The sequence below is a fragment of the Solanum pennellii genome, chromosome 3 (assembly GCF_001406875.1).
Source record: "Solanum pennellii chromosome 3, SPENNV200".
Taxonomy (NCBI): Eukaryota; Viridiplantae; Streptophyta; class Magnoliopsida; order Solanales; family Solanaceae; genus Solanum; species Solanum pennellii.
The window spans coordinates 2,505,359-2,521,942 of NC_028639.1; the positions used below are offsets into that span (position 1 = coordinate 2,505,359).

At 34.2% G+C, this 16,584-nt stretch overlaps 4 protein-coding genes across 5 annotated transcripts; all 4 read right to left on the reverse strand.

Moving 5' to 3' along the window:
- Positions 1–2,046: 2,046 nt before the first annotated feature.
- Positions 2,047–3,233, reverse strand: LOC107012248 (acidic endochitinase). The gene has a single exon (XM_015212039.2). The coding sequence runs from the start codon at positions 3,014–3,016 to the stop codon at positions 2,132–2,134; it is 885 nt and encodes a 294-aa protein (XP_015067525.1). The 5' UTR covers positions 3,017–3,233; the 3' UTR covers positions 2,047–2,131.
- Positions 3,234–4,753: 1,520 nt separating this feature from the next.
- LOC107012250 (protein CURVATURE THYLAKOID 1A, chloroplastic-like) lies at positions 4,754–7,304 on the reverse strand. 2 transcript variants are annotated; one of them, XM_015212041.2, is made up of 5 exons: positions 7,068–7,304; positions 6,161–6,261; positions 5,940–6,047; positions 5,672–5,743; positions 4,754–5,132 (listed from the first exon to the last, which is right to left on the reverse strand). In XM_015212041.2, exons 1-5 carry the CDS (start codon positions 7,225–7,227, stop codon positions 5,061–5,063), a joined length of 513 nt encoding a protein of 170 aa, XP_015067527.1. In that variant the 5' UTR covers positions 7,228–7,304; the 3' UTR covers positions 4,754–5,060. The 2 variants fall into 2 exon arrangements, with proteins under 2 accessions (XP_015067527.1, XP_015067526.1); XM_015212040.2 differs by having other exon boundaries at positions 6,137–6,261; positions 7,068–7,297.
- A 997-nt stretch (positions 7,305–8,301) lies between these two features.
- On the reverse strand, positions 8,302–10,946 carry LOC107012986 (putative pentatricopeptide repeat-containing protein At3g49142). Its single transcript, XM_015212966.2, is given in 3 exon segments — positions 8,302–8,583; positions 8,670–10,761; positions 10,764–10,946. Coding segments are annotated over 2 exon segments (2,085 nt in total). The 5' UTR covers positions 10,810–10,946; the 3' UTR covers positions 8,302–8,583; positions 8,670–8,722.
- A 2,934-nt stretch (positions 10,947–13,880) lies between these two features.
- LOC107013046 (crooked neck-like protein 1) lies at positions 13,881–16,177 on the reverse strand. Its single transcript, XM_015213031.2, has one exon. The coding sequence runs from the start codon at positions 16,125–16,127 to the stop codon at positions 14,106–14,108; it is 2,022 nt and encodes a 673-aa protein (XP_015068517.1). The 5' UTR covers positions 16,128–16,177; the 3' UTR covers positions 13,881–14,105.
- Positions 16,178–16,584: the final 407 nt, after the last annotated feature.

Here is a 16,584-nt window from a genome sequence, read left to right on the forward strand (position 1 = left end):
AGTAATTAAGATGAACATAGTCAGACTTTTAAATTTAAGGCAATTTTTATTTAGACACTTGAATTATAATATGTTTTGATTGATGACTTGAAGGTATGATAATGTACTTCTATACACATTTTCGCCTCAAATTTTTAGAATCACTCCAGTAGCTTTTCTGTTGTTGCATTAGTAATGAGACGGGTTTATTAATTGGGTGAGTTTAATTAGTAATGGATTGGTAGTGGATTGATTTATAAATTATATTAATAAGGTAAATTATAACAAAAAGTTGCGCCACGTATTAAAAAAAATATTTACATAGTTTAAATTTAAAATCGTTATATAAGTGTTCATTTTGAACCAAAATGTGGATGACAATGATATTTTTGAGTCTGTAGGTTGATGAGAAGGGTATTTTGAAGTCACTGGGTGGATGGAGGGTAGTTTTGTATCATTTCTAATACTTTGAGGGTATTTTAGGTTCATTTACGTAATAAATAAATAATAAGATTTTAGAAAAATTTATGGGATAATGCACAAGTACCCCCTTAACCTATGCCCGAAATCTCAGAGACACACTTATATTATACTAAGATCTTATTACCCCTGAACTTATTTTATTAATAATTTTTTATCCCTTTTCGTCCTACGTGACACTATCTCGTGGGCCCAACGCTGGTTGACTTTTTTTTAAGCTAGTGCCACGTAGGCCGAAAAGGGGTAGAAAATTACTTATAAAACAAGTTCAAAGAGGTAATAGGACCTTACCTTAGTATAGTATAAGTGTGTCTCTGGGATTTGGGGTATAGGTTGAGGGGGTACTTGTATTCAATGAATACGTTTATGCCTTTCAATCTCAGTTTTTTCTATTTTGGTATCTAAAAAAGAATATTTCAAGTTTTCAACGACGTAACGTTTTTTTAAAAAAAAAAATATTTCACTTTTTTTATGATATTATAAAAGTAATAAATACATTTTAGAAATTGTGGACAAATAAAATTAAACGAAAGGGGTCATTTCAACAAAAAATAAAAAAACGCTAAATTTTACTCATAAATCGCATGCACTGAATCCATTTATGCCTTTTATTCTCAACCTTTTTTATTTTGGTATATAAAAAGGTTTTCCAAGTTTTAATTGACGTGACATTTTTAAAAAGATAAAATATTATCTTTTCTTAAAATTATAAAAGTAATAAAATAAATAAATAAATATATTTTAAATAGTGGACAAATAAAATTAAACAATTTTCAAATCAAAATAAATAATAGGTCTTCCGAAAAATTGTATGTGGTGAAGTATGTTATATTCCATAATGGGCGTGTGTGAAATCCCTGTCGACCGAATGTAGGTGAAATTATGTGTATGCATGAGAATAAGCGGTGACGTGATGTGTTTTATTTTGTATACTTGTTGGGCAATAGTGAAAGGTCAATAAATTGTAGGGTCTATTGGTGAATAACGAGTTGTGTTCGGAGGGAGGGGGGGGGGGGAGGGAGAAGAGAGTGGGCTAAGGTTAGAGCTTGATGCAACGAGAAATTATGTGGCCTTGGTTAGGCATGGTGATGAGGAATTGAGGGTATGATAGGAAGGTGATTGTACTTGGGAATATTCGATTGAGTTAGCATGTTTAGTCTATGATTTAATAAAATCGAGAGTGTTAGTTGATGAGAAGGTGATTAATATTTGGAGCATTGGGTAAATTACAGTTGTCCTAATAGAGGGTGAAAATGGAGAAGCAAGTGATTTAACGTGTGATCTTATAGTTTATTTCTTATATTATGAGGTGGGCGTAAGATTGACCGATGATGCCTATCAGTACGCGTAATTTTTTTTATATTTTTTTTCAATAGATCTTCATTTTACAAGTAACAAATCAAGAAAAAATATTTTCTTTCATTTAATTTATATAATTTGTAAGATCATTTTGCTTTGTTTTTTTTCCCCCTTAATAAGTGACACTCATTTTTATATTTTTTATTTCAATTGCAATGACAATTATATCTACACCACATCAAATTTGCTTACATTATACCGTGAACATAAAGTAGAAAAAATCCAAAATATTTTTCAACAAATGCTTAATTCATAGTCTTTGAACTTCAACTTTTTCCAAATTTCTTATCCAGTAAAAAAAAAAAAACAATTTTCATACCCTCTTCACAATAGAGGCACTATACCCGCTCTGCTCATCCCAAAATTTCGACCACAACATAACACCTCCATACTTGCGTGATTTCTTAATCGCCGGAAGAATTTCCTCCGTCAACACATTCGCCGGAATAAATCCACTTCCGGCAGCCTGCGGTGCAGCCGGAAGCCCCAAAAATATCCTTTTCGCTTTCACCGACGTCGTCCACCGGATCCAAGAATTTTTCAGATTATCCGTATTATTAGGAGTGAACTGGCACGGAGGATTATTGTAAAATTGAATCCAAACATTATCAAAAAGCTTTGAATTCAAGGCAGTACCAAGCAATCTATCGGGAAATGGACATTGTGGAGCTGCTGTAAGGTACATTTTTCTTCCACGCTTGCTGTAATTTTTCAAATATTTAGCTAGGTCTTCGTAGTGAAGAGGCGATCCAAGCTCAATATCAAAGTCAATTCCATCGAGAATAGCATTTCCCAAAGGCCTAAAAGAGGAACGCCCACCTAAGAAATTGTTCCATAGGTACCTCGCAACGTCCTTAGCGTCTTTTTTCGAAGCTAATGAGTAATTTCCAACACCACCGCCAATAGACAACATTACTTTGACGCCTAATTTTTGGCAGTGTTTGATTTCCGGGCCGACGATTGTGCATCCATTGACGGCAGGGTTGCAGTGACCGGCGAGATTGATTTCAGGGGTTTGACCGTTTCCGAATTTGTTAAGAAATGCTAAGTTGACATAGGCATATCGCCCAGAGTTACAGGTGTCGTTTAATGTTGCTTCGTTGCCGTTTTGGCCCCAGTAAATAGCTATGCCACCAGCAATTGAGTTCTTGACAATAGCTAAGAATAAAATAGAGGAAAAGAGGAGATTGAGGGTCATTTTAGATTGAATATTGAGGTATGATTGGGAGCTAAATTAGAAGCAATTGGTTTTTATATAAGAGGAGATTGGGAGGAACAAAAGAGGAAAAAATGGAGAGGATATTTTTTTTTTCCATTAAAATAATAGTATCACTCTGTTGCATTATGGGGATTCTTGGAATATTTTATATCAAAACACAGCAAAAGAATGGAATATGGAAAGGAGGAAGTCAAACATCAAGGTACTACCTTCGTTACTTTTTTTTAGTCGTTCACTTTTTAATTGACACATATATTAAGAAAATAATTAATAATGTATTAAGTTTATTATTTTATCTATATTAATTATGAAATTAATAAATTATTTTTATATTTTTTGAAATAATCAATTATTTAATTAAAAATATAATAGATAAAAAAAGTTAATTCTTTTTTAATATATCAAAATGAACAAGTAATTAGAGACGAATGAATAGGAATATATTTTTGGTCATGTCATCTCCAGAATAGCCATTTTCTGTTGGTAAACTTTTGTTTATTTTTCTCTCTTTTCAAGTACTTAAGGTGAAAAAATGGGTGCATATGGCCTATGGGTGCTAGAAAAGGAAGAAGAGTGAAGTATGGATTTCTAAAGGTAAAATTGCTAGCCATATTGTAAATTGAGCTATAGTAATACTGATATTAATAATATTTGTATTAGTTATATTTACATTAATTATATTTAGATTATTTTTATATGGTATTGATTAGATGTACTAAAAATAGGAAAAATAATCAACACTGAAAACTAAACGAAATAGATCACTTACATCCTTAAATTTGAGATAAAATATGCTCCGAATATTATCTTAGGAGATCATAAATATAGTCAAGAGTTAACAACAGCAATGTGTCACATCATATAACACTAATTCCACCACCTAAGCTTTGCCTACTAGGCTTCCCACTAAATTTTGATCCAATTTATAATTAAAACGTTAATCCATTTTTAAATCCGCGACCAACTAAAATTTTAGAAAAATTCCAATGTGATTAAAAGTAGAGACCTAGTAATTCAAACAGAATCAAGAAACAATCCAAAACAAAATAAAATCATATGAGCCGTTTCTACATATTTTTTTTCTATTACATTATGAAATAATGAATTGAGTAAACATCATATGGGATAAACAATCATATCCTAAATAAGAAGTTGATGAGTGTGGATCAAGCAAAGACGTGCTACTAATAATGCACCATATGTCTAGCTGATATACTTCAAACCACTTAATTATTGAGTTGACCAATGAACACATATTTTAAGCAAAAATACAGTTAAAGGTCTACCTCATCTCCTTATCTTCTTTGCAGTCTGCACGAACTCTTCAAGAAGTTTTAGATATGATTTTTGAACTCACAACGTCTAAATTCTAAATTCCTCATCGAATCGTGTAGCAAACAATACACTATTCCACTTCTCAGAAATTATAGTAACCTTAAGTTGAATAAAATGGATTCCCAGATCTCTGATCATTTCTTACCACTAACACAACAAATACAGTATGTGTAGGTTATATAAGAATACTGTTGATTTATCTGTGGTTCATCACTTGTACACTTGTACAATCAAATCTTTATCTGTGGTTCAGAATTCCAGTTCATCAAACTAATGCCCAAATTGATGTACACTGGTTGTTAAAAATGCTATTGTAGGCAAATTTTGCTGATCTATTCCTGTCATGTGGATGAATGCAGCGAAAAACTGGAAATATGTGAGTTGACGAATATAATTTCCACCATTAACACCACTATCAACTGTGAGTGCACGGATTCTGCATTCGAGTAAGCTGGCCTCTTGTAAAACCATGTGGTTTTTCAACATTTACAGAGTCCTTGTCTTTAATTTTGTTGGAGGGGGTTTAGAAATTGACTAGTTTGTGATGTACAAATGTCTTCATACAACAGAGTGTACAATATAAATTGAACAACAGAGAAGAAAGCTTCCAGCTAAAGCTTTATTTGTTCAGATGTTCTTTCAGCTACTCTAGACTGTAAGAATACAGCATTGCAGAAGCTGGTTTCTGCTATTCCTCTTCATCACCAGTAATTTTTTTCTTAAGAGCTTGAATATCACTTCCCAGTTCATCCCTTCCACTCTGACAACAGAAAATCCCTTTCATTAGCCATATATGCACTATCTACCCTCAACTAAGAACTTACACCGACAGAAAAATGATACCACTAGTAATAAGATACCATATTCAGCATGTTACCTAAGTCCCAAACATATACGCTCTTGTAGTAGAGATGTAAATTATCAAACTAAATTGAAACATGATCACCTAAGTTGTTTGGCAAGTTTGAGGGTCTCTAATGCATGGAGAATTAAGCAACTAATGTAACTAAAACATGTAAAAACTCATCTTGTCTTTAATTTGTGTCAGTTGACATTGAATATTGGCCTATATGTAACTGAGGTGACAGTAGTAGGAAAGAAATGAATGAATAATACTACATTTGCATTATGACTAGAGTAATTTTAACTTGGTGGGTTGATAATGTTATTCATATACGATAGACCTGAAGTTTCCAAGTAAAAACCTCTTGTGGTGCATGCTATTTAAGCATATGTTTATATCAAACTGTATAATAGATGCTTGGAAAGATCTGTATTTCATTCATGTTAAAACTGTACCTTAAAGAGAAGATATCTGTAGACGAACCATCCAAAATATCCAAGCCCAACCAACTCCAAAAACTTGGGTAACTGGATCAGGAAAAAGTTAACACTGTCAGAGACATTCACTAAAGTTCAATAATCACAAGAAAGGAGAGAAAATAAATTATGATAGCCCCAAACGGACAAGTCTAACTAAACTAGTCAATGTAGTGTAGACATTGGTATTTGGCACCCTATGTGTTGATAAAAAACTGGAAAAGACTAATGCAATAAGACCACTTACCAGTGGTATGGAGTCTAATGCATCAGCAATGATTGAAGAAAACCAAAGACCAAGGATTGCAGAACCTCCATAAAGAAAGATTGTGGGTTTCTTTTCAAGTCCATCCCACTATAATAAAGATTTCACACATAGTTGGGTCTCAGCAAACGAAGATTTGAGGCATAACAACTGAACTATGAAATGTAAGAGAGCCTTACCGTGTCTTTTACATTGGAAAATACCTTTCTGATGCGATCAGCAGGTTCAGACGTTTCCTCTTCAGAAAAGGAAGCCCTGATCTTGAAGATAGGAGATCTCTTGGAACCTATGCAACGTCGAAAGCCTGAAAAAGTTTGCACCTTAGACTAAAGAACTCTGGCTTGATGCAAGACCGAATAATATCCTAGAACTAAAACGTTAGGAAGTAAATTCCTTTTCCTTCCCAATTTGGAACTGTAAAAAAAAAAAAATTGTTTATGCGGAACACGAATGCATTCACTTGGAACATAACAAAGAGTTGGGACCTATAAAGCCTGCTAAGTTTACTTGTATATAATCCAACCCTTGTGTGTCAATTTTGCAATTTGTGTTAAATTTACTCCATAGGATCAATGTTTGTATTTCCACAATGACGGATAGCTGGTATATTCATACATTTCTACTATTTTTCCTTGAAAAGTTAGACTCTGATGGTCTTGATACGAGACAACACTAATGAAAGCAATAATAACGAAAAGAAAGAAGACACAATCTTAGGTAAAAACCCTAGACGGAAAGAAAACCCATGGTCATTGACCAACCAACTCATATTATATATTTCTCAATCTTTATACAAATACACTAAACTAAAGCCATGTTTATATATACTGCGAGAAACCCTAATCCTAATTTGTTTGAAAAATGTGCTCCAAGAGGAAGTTCACAAGAGAGATGTCTCGCCTTCATTGATCATAGACTTCTGATATGTCGAACGGGTTATTTTACAGGTAAAGCCGATTGAGACTCATACATTAAGGCGAAGTCAAAGTTCGTTTTCTTATCTCAAATTAACAGTTTTATACTTCACAAAAAAAAAGCAGAGCAGATACAGCAAAAACTAAAACTATCCAGGAACCTGAGAAAAAAAAAAGAAGACGATGTAATTAATACCTGTGGGTGACCTAAAAGACGATGAAAACGATGAACGAGCAGCTTGAGGAGAAAGACGAAGCAAAGAAGGAACATTGGAATGGCACAACCTCATGGTCATTGAGGAATGCGGAAGTGACATGATCCGTTCCATTGAAGAAGAAGAAGAAGCTGTAGCCATTTTTTCCGTCTAAATTCTTCTCTCTAAAATTCTATTTCTGAGTATCAAATATGGAGTTGACACAAAAACCAGCAACCAGCTATACTTTTTTACAATATATTTTAGTGGACAGATCTCTAAACTTGTTAGGTTTTTTCTTCAGGTATCTCAATTATGTTATTTTTTTATCATTAAATCACACATAATTTATTACTTTAAAACACTATTTGTTGATTTTAATCGGCTTTTCTATTGTAAATGACTTCAATTATGTTCGAATTGTAATAATTTTGATTAAATGAATGAAGACAAACCGTGTTAGTCTCATTTGTTTTCTAATGTGTTCAAATGACTTAAGTAAAACACAATTATTCTCGAACATTTTCACTATCAATTAGACTAATGGGTTGTGGAACAACATATGTATCCTCTATCAATACTCCTCACAAATCTAGTTCCACATCAAACAACGGTGTTTGTTTAAACGGAACAAATTATTGGAATTCAATGATTCAATAAGAAAATGACATAGTCGAAGTACCTGAGAAAAAAAACTCAACAAATTTAGAAATCTGCTTATATATTTGGCCTGTTTTAATTATAATAATGTCAGCTCACACATAACTTAAACCTTAATTATTTGATATCCTTTATTTTTCTAAAGTGAGTAACACTACCATCTCTTTCTTACCCAAGTTTGAAACATCTAAAGTTAGGTGAGCGTGTGTATAAAAAACCGCAATAATTGAACTTGTCATAGTGGGTCATTGTCATTCATTAATTCAATAACAACACACATGTTACATCTTTTTTTTAAGCACATTAATATATCTTAGTAAAGAATCTGGTGATCTATATATATGATCCTTTAGGCTCGAATGTCGTAACTTGACATAATACTAAAGATAGGTTTATCCCCTCATGAGTTAGTTTTTAGGATTGATTTAGTTTCGGAGGCAATGTCTTTACATTATTTCTTTCATAGGTCTGCTATTATTCTTGATGTCTAGTCAAATGATTTTTTTTAAAAAAATAAAATAAAACAAAACATATATTTAGTCCAAACAGTTGGATCAGATCAAGAAAGCGTGCTGATTATGCAAACTAGTACAGTTATTGGGTATATTATGCCAATCAACAATAAGAGCATGAAACTGAAGACTATATTTTCTTATACAAATTTGGCTTCTTTTCTCTGATAAAAGAAGTTACAGCTCCTGAAGTGGCTCAATTGAGCTCTTTACTATTTGATGTATAACGAATAAGATTATGGTAGGAGGCCTCTCACAGTGTGAGCAACTTATGTCCAAAATTTTCCATTCAATTGCTTGTGTTGTCTGTGTCATCTGTGCCCACTGACTCTTCCTGCAAACCTTGCTAGAGGGCCAACAAATTGTTGATTGAAGCCGGAAAAGGGTAATGTGCTAAGCAAAATGAGTATAAGAACTTTGCAGCCTACTTACATGAGCAACTGAAATACGAGCACAAGTATGTAAACTCCTGGCAGAGTCACCATTCACCAATAGTCACTACATGAGCAAACTCCATTTTGAAAGTGATGATAACGATTTGTATCCCTAACTACAATCAGACGTTGGGTGATCTTGGAGATAAGTTTGGCAGCAATGTGGCAATCTCCACACACGCGTAAATTTTTAGTAATTTTAATGGGTGTACCATGACTGGTGTTCATAACTGCAAAGACAATAGCCAGCTTCTCACTATGAACTACTAGATGATTTTCTTTGTCTTCCTCCTCAACGTCGTGAAGGGCAGAATCTGTTTCTGGGACATATCCTTCCTCTTTCATCTTACCTATTAATATGTCTAACTCTTCGTAGATCTCCTTTGATTGTGGGTGAGACGTGTCACCAGCAAGAAAGGTGTGCACTATGTTATTTAGCTCTACATTGCTGACACCAGGCATTTTCTTAATCCCTTTTCCCTTCATGATTGATCTAACAGTCATTACATCTTTCCATCTTCCAGCCTTTGCATAAATATTTGATAGCAAGACATAATAACCAGACTGCTTTGGGGCCAATTCAAAAAGATTGTCTGCAGCTACAAGCCCAATGTCCATATCATTGTACACCCGACAGGCACCCAAAAGAGCACCCCAAATTCTCTCATTAGCCTCTATAGGCATATGCTTGATGAAATTGAAGGCCTCGTTTATGTGTCCAGCTCGTCCTTTTAAATCAACCATGCAGGCATAATGTTCTAACCTAGGAACAATCTTGTACTTGTCTGTCATTAGCTTGTAATAGTGTTCTCCTTCAAGTAGCAATCCTGCATGGCTACAAGCAGAAAGAATGGAAACAAAAGCAATAGAATCAGGTTGAAGACCAGACTCCAACATTTGTGAAAACAAAGCAACTCCATCCCGACCTTGGCCACTCTTACCATAAGCAGATATCAGGGAAGTCCATGACACAATATCCCGAAACTTCATATCCTCAAACATTTTTCTTGCCTCTGTCAAACATCCACACCTGGCATACATATCAACTAATGCGTTCTCAAGAGATAAATTTGGACGAAGACCTTTTGTCTCAATAAATTCATGAATCCTCCTTCCCAATGATACAGCTGAAAGATCCCCACAAGCAGGAAGAATGCTAGCAAAAGTTATAGCATCAGGTTCTATCCCACAAGTTTCCATTTGGAAATAGAGCTCAACCGCCTCATTAGGCATATAATTCTTGACATGTACAGCTATCATCACATTCCATGGAACCAAATCCTTTTTATCCAAACTCATGAAAATATCTTTGACGAACAAGACATTCTCAATGCTAGTATTGCTTACAGCAGGTAAAAGGCTAGCCATGGTTCCTGCATTTGGCTTATAACCTAACACGTTCATTTCTTTACAAACCTCTAACGCATCATCAAACCTTCTATTTTGAGCATAACCAACAACCATTGAATTCCAAGAAACAACGTCCCGTTTGGGCATTTCACTAAGAACCTGGCAAGCCTCCACTAAACACCCACATTTCCCATACATAGCCACTAGACAATTACCAATAAATAAGTCAGAATCAAGACCCCTCTTGCCAACAGCACAGTGAATCTGCAGCCCCACCCTCAAATTGTCGGAACCAAAACAAGCTTTAAGAACACACGGAAACGTATAGTTATCAGGGCTAACATGTCGCTTACACATATCTATATAAATAAAAATCGCATCTTTATAGTTCTTGTTATTCACATAACTCCTGATCATGACATTATAGACCGCCCCATTTCTCTCAGGTATTTTATCGAACAGTTGGCGGGTAACAGTCGGTTGGCCACAAGCAGCATAAGCACGCATCAATTTGATGGCAAGAGAAGTGTTGTTACATAGACCTGAATCAAAAATGATCTTGGCATGAAGTTTCTTTACTGTTTTGATATCTGGGAGTCTGTCTAATATACGACTGGAAGAAACTTCGTCTACATTGAGAGAGTAGCTCAGCTGGGGTTTTCTCACTGTTTGTATATATGAATTGGCTGTGGAACTATAGCGGCAAAAACGCAAGGGGCCTGTAATGGATGTCATCAAATAAATAGCAGTTTATCATTTTCTGAATATTGTTCTGATAATTTATTCATGGAAGCCCTGATGCCTGCTAAAAGAAATAAATATATTCATGGAAGTCCAGTGATCCTACATTAACTGGAGGACTATGAAAGAGACCAAAATAGTTCCAACTGAGTTAAATAAACCTTTCTCCACCATTTGGACTTCATTTCCTCAATTCTTATTATAGAATGTTAAATGTCACGTAGATGTCACATTGCATGCCAATAAGGTTTTAACGCATATAGATCAAATTCTTAAATTGTAATTACTTTCCCCTCATTTCATTATTTCAGAAATGATACATTCACCCGTTCTTCTTTATTTCGCGGCTAGAGTTTCATATTTTTCTTTGTGACTAGGTTTCAAAGTGGATATTCATGTTTGTAAGTTAGTAAGTATTTTTTTCTTATTTTATTATGTTTACGGTTTCAAAGCATGATAATTAGAATTTCACAACTTTCCCCTAATTTCGCAGCTAAGACTTCATAACTTTCTTGGGACCTGAGTTTCGAAGTGGATATTCATAGTTGGGTTAGTAAATATTTTTTCTTATTTTATTACGTTTACGATTTCAAATATGATAGTTAGAATTTCACAACTTTCCCGTCATTTCGAGGCCAAGGTTTTATAATTTCTCCGGAGTTGAGTTTTAAAGTGGATTTTCGTGGCTGTAAACACAATAAAATAAGAAAAAAGTTTACTAACCTATAACCACTAATATCCACTTTGAAACCCAGCGACGAAGAAAACTGTGAAACCTTAGCCGCGAAATGAGGGAGAAGGGGTGAAATCGTTTCTCAAAAATAATGAAATAAGGAAAAATGAGTTATTAAGATTTAGAAATTTAGTCAATGTGGCACGTGTGAAATTTAACAACTTTCGCTAATAAGAATGTCACTTTTGACGCAATAGTTTGACGGGAAGGGTGTTTTAAGCCGAAATATAGTTTAAGGGTATATATGAGCTATTTCGTATATTTTAAGGATACTTTTGACCATTTTCCTTTTAGTCTATTTAGCAGTGGAAATCTATTGGGGTGTCATGTGGCATCCACATGGCATTTAACAATTTTCGTTAATTAGAAGGACATTTTTGACCCAATAGTTTGACGGGAAGGGTAGTTTTGAGCCAAAATATAGCTTAAGGGTATAAATGAGCTATTTCAGATAGTTTAAGGATATTTGATCGTTTTCCGTTTATTATATTATTATTATTAGGCTTTTTTTTTTAATTATTATTGTCATTATTAAATAATCATTATATCTTCTTTAGATTATTAGTGTGTTATTGTTGTTGAAATTCTTTCTTAACTTTTTATTTTTTATTTTTATCTTTCTCGCTATAGTTTAGTATTTATCTACTTCAATTCCTATTATTGTTCTAAGAAGTTCTAGCAACTCCGTGTTATTATTTAAATTAGTATTGTTATTATCTTGTTATATGTTTTAAGTTATTTTGATCTATTCATGTTTATTTCAATATTGATTTCGTGTTGAATACAAGTTAAATGTTGGCCAATGAAAAAATATCTCCGTTGGTACTAGAGGCATTCTCATTTTAAAAAGACAAAATTTTAGTTTGAGTTTATATATTTTATTTGTTAAAATGGCCGATTAAGAAATTACCGTCAATTTTCAACGCTTTTCATGTTCATAAGACGAATTTTTATTTTAAAATTATTATTTGGTTTATTGAATTTTTTCATATTTATTTATTACTAACACTTTTACTAAGTGTGTTTACAGGTACCCAAGACTTGCTTCCTTGAAGCTATTCGAAAGGAGTTCGAATCATATTTTTTAATTTCATAATTTGTATAAATTGACGTTAGGCAAAATTTAAGTCATTTCTTATATTATTGCTATATTTTATCATTTGTGTATATTGAGTGTTTATCATATATACTTGTACATTATTTTATTCTTCTCCTCAATTTGAAAAAAATGAATTCAATCGGAACCCACATTCGTGGATTTCAAGGGGTGCCTAACCTCTTCCATTCGGAATAACTTGAACCCCTTACCTAGAATCATATTAGTTTCGTAGACACTTCTTTCAAGGTAATTAATTAATCGATTTTCTAGTTTTCCTAAAAAATTAGGTGGAGACTCCCTTTTCCCTTTAACCCCTTTTACCCGTTTTAAAATTCTTTTAAATAATTCTTTTTTTATTGAGTTACCGCGACGTTGCTCCAATTCAAAGGATCTCAACACTTGGCAAATACTATCTGGGTAAAAATTTGGGTGAATTTCACCATGTGTTTGATCATAGTATTTGAGAAATATATTTCACTTTTTTAGAAAAATATGATTTATATCCATAAGTTTTAAAAACTATCAAAATTAATCATAAGTTTGTATTACAAGTCAATTGGATCTTCGTTACAAAAATAACAAATAGTTTTCATGACACTAGAGCAATGTGGTAATTTGGAATGAATACAACAAACATCATTCCATATATCGTGAAGTAAACAAAGCACGTGACTTTTTTATCCTTAGTCGATTATTCATCATTTTCATCAATAACCATATCATCACGGAATATTTCATCACTACTTTGGTGTTAACGTAAAAAATCATGTAATACAACGTAAGCAACAACTATAGAAGGTGGTTTTGTTAAAGATAAAAGTTTGGGGTAAAACTTTAATTTATAAAAGATCCCAAATAATGAGATTTGGGCCAAATACTAGAAAAAACTAATATTTGAGGATTTGGGATATTTGCCAAAAATATTTGCTAAATAATGGCAAAAAATATGGACAAACACTATTTGCCAAATTTTTTCCCAAATATTATTTGGGAAATCTATGGCCAAACGGGCCCTTAGTATTTTAAAAATGATTTTTCCTTATTATTATTATTAATGTCGTGAAAAGTTTTAATTTCACACTACTTTTCATGTCTTATGTAATGAAGATAGCTAAGAGGCTAGTACAAGACCTCCGAAGGATCAAGTACGCCTTGTGACGACTCAAGAGTGCTCCCTTTTTCTAGGGTGTACTTGCTGATCGTTATGAATTCTCACGAATCGCAACGAACACCTTGATCTTGTCCTTCTTTTCTCTTCTTTTAAACTCTCAACTAAATCCAAGTAGTGAATATTGGAGAGCTAGTTTATTCAAAATCACAAACTGAAGGGTCCAACAAAATCCATGAGGTTTTTGTAACCAGTCATCTTTTATACTAAAAATTGTAAATCTGCCCTTTACTCAATTATATTATTTGTTACAAACTGCCAAGAAAAGGTAAAAACTATAGTTGTGGAAGCTAACAGAAAACAGTAAAAAAACAATAAAAATGTAAGCAAACACAGAGTCTGGCTAATCCTTGGATGCAACTCGCTGCTTCTTCCATTTATAAGCAGAGTCCAAGAGTTTCATATTATTAGTAATCTGCTCAGGAAAAAGATAGTCTATATACTCCTCGTATGCTGCTGGACCATCCTCCGTCTCTATTTGTCTTCTCTTCTTCAGTTTCTTTGGTAGTTTGGCACGGACTATATTGGCATCACCAAGCTCACCAAAACTGTTTTCAATATCTATCCATTCATCGAGAAGTATTACTCTTTCTTCCTTCAGTTCAGGTGCCGAATTCATCAGGTAAGAAGCGGCCCTCTCGAACACATCTCTGGTATGTTGCAAGCACTTCTTTTTCTGATTGATATCTGAACTCATAGCTGAAGCCTCAAACTTAGCGTAACTTAACCACACCTTTACATGTTTTGTGCGGTTAAGAAGTCTTTCATATAGTGCTCTTGTTTTTTCAAATTCACCCTCAGAGATCTCAAAGTCGATGTAAGCCTTCCATAGTAACTCGGGAAAATCCAGTGCAGGTTGGTCAATTGCAAGCTCAAAAACAGCTCTGGCTCTCTCTGTTTCATACAAGGAATTCTCTAACTCAGCGAATTTGCTCCAAGCATAGCAATTTTCAGGTGAACATTCTAAGTACTTCTCATAAAGCTTTCTGCAACGGTCTATGTTCCCAAAATGCAGCTCTATCTCAATGTACTTCTTAAATATCTTGTCTTTAGGAGCCCTTCCAATTGCTTCTCCAAGTAATAGCCGCGCCTCCTTGAGTCTTAACTGCCGAATCTCAAACTGGGCAGCCAACAACCAAATCTTTGCAAATGAGAACTTGTGATGCGGAATCAGCTTAACACACTCCCTGTAGACATGTCTGGTCCTTTCCATGTCTTGTGCATCAAGCTCTTCATATAATGCATAATTAATCCATAAGTAAATGTATCGCTGCCAATACCGCTTCTCTTCAGCAGGAGGAACATTAGCGATGGCTCTCTCATAAACCTCTCTAATCCTCTCTTTATTTCCAACGCTCTCTTCTAGACGAATATAATCAAACCACGTATCATAGTTACGTGGATTCTCCTTTACTTGATCCTCATATTGAAACCTCCTTTTTCCAACTATAGCATCCTCAATACCTTCCTTATCACCATACTGCTTTTCAAATGCCAGAAACTTGCTGTACAAATCCTCAGCTCGCCCTTTTGGTATGTGATCAAGTGCAAATTTATATATGCACCTTGCCCTGTCCGTCTCCCTACACTTGTCCTCAAACTCTGCAAATGCCACAAACAACTGCTCAGCATCTTCGTCATCATCTGCAAACTTATCCACAGCCCTCTCATAACAATTCCTTGCCCTCCCAATCTCCCCATTCTTCATCTCAAATTTTGCAAACCTAATCCAAGCACTAACTTTGGGATGACACTGCACGAGTCTCTCGAAAATTTCTCTTGCCCTCTCTATTTCATTATACCTCAACTCAAACTTAATGTAAGAGAACCACCCTTGCTGGTCCGGCATCCACTCCATCCACCTCTCAAAAATACCTCTTGCGCCAGCTACATTGCCGATCATCTCTTCCATATGAATATACTTGTACCACAACTGATCAACCCTAGGCAAACGGAAAACAGCTCGATCCCATAGATTACGAGCATGATTAACAAACTTATTCTTCATCTCCATATGGACATACTTCAACCAGATGGTATGGTCACGGTTAAGTGCATCAATTCCAAGCGCACGTTCCCAGATTGAACGTGCACGCTTCAAGTCCTTGTGTGATTCTTCCCATTCAGCATATTTCACCCACACACTCTTGTTCCAGCCTACACGGCTGATTAAGGATTCAAATTCCTTTCGCCTGCGAAGGCGGTAATCAGCTAATTCAGTTTGGTCAGTGATTTTCTGTTTGGGCGGTCTGCTTTCTGTCTCTTGACGTTCTCTAGCTTCCCGGAGGATCTGCTCAGCCGTGATTTGGATTGGGGCTGGGGTTTTGTTCTTCACCCGTGTAGCTCTAGGAAGCTTTGAAGCCATTGAATAGAATAGAATCTCAATGAACTATGATTATATTGAAAAAATCTCTAAAGAACCTACCTACACATGAAAATACGTTGCAGGAGAACTCCACTTATAAGCGTACACTAAAAAATACCAAATAACCTATTCCAATATAAACTAGGAAAATCATACCAAACAATAAATTCTAATTAAGTTCGAATTACTATATTTTCTCAACTTTCCTTAATCATTCTTTAAATTTATTTAAATTAAATATAATTTAAAAATTTGTTCTCCTTAGTATTAATTTCTTTCTTATTAATATAAACATAATCATGATACCTTATTTGGTTTGATTTATAAATTCAAAAATTTGACATAATAGTTTGATTTGGTATTTGAAAAATTCGAACCAATCCGAAATTGAAAAATCCAAAAAAAATTGAATCTTATTAATTTGATTTGGTTTATAAATTTAAATTTTTTATACAAA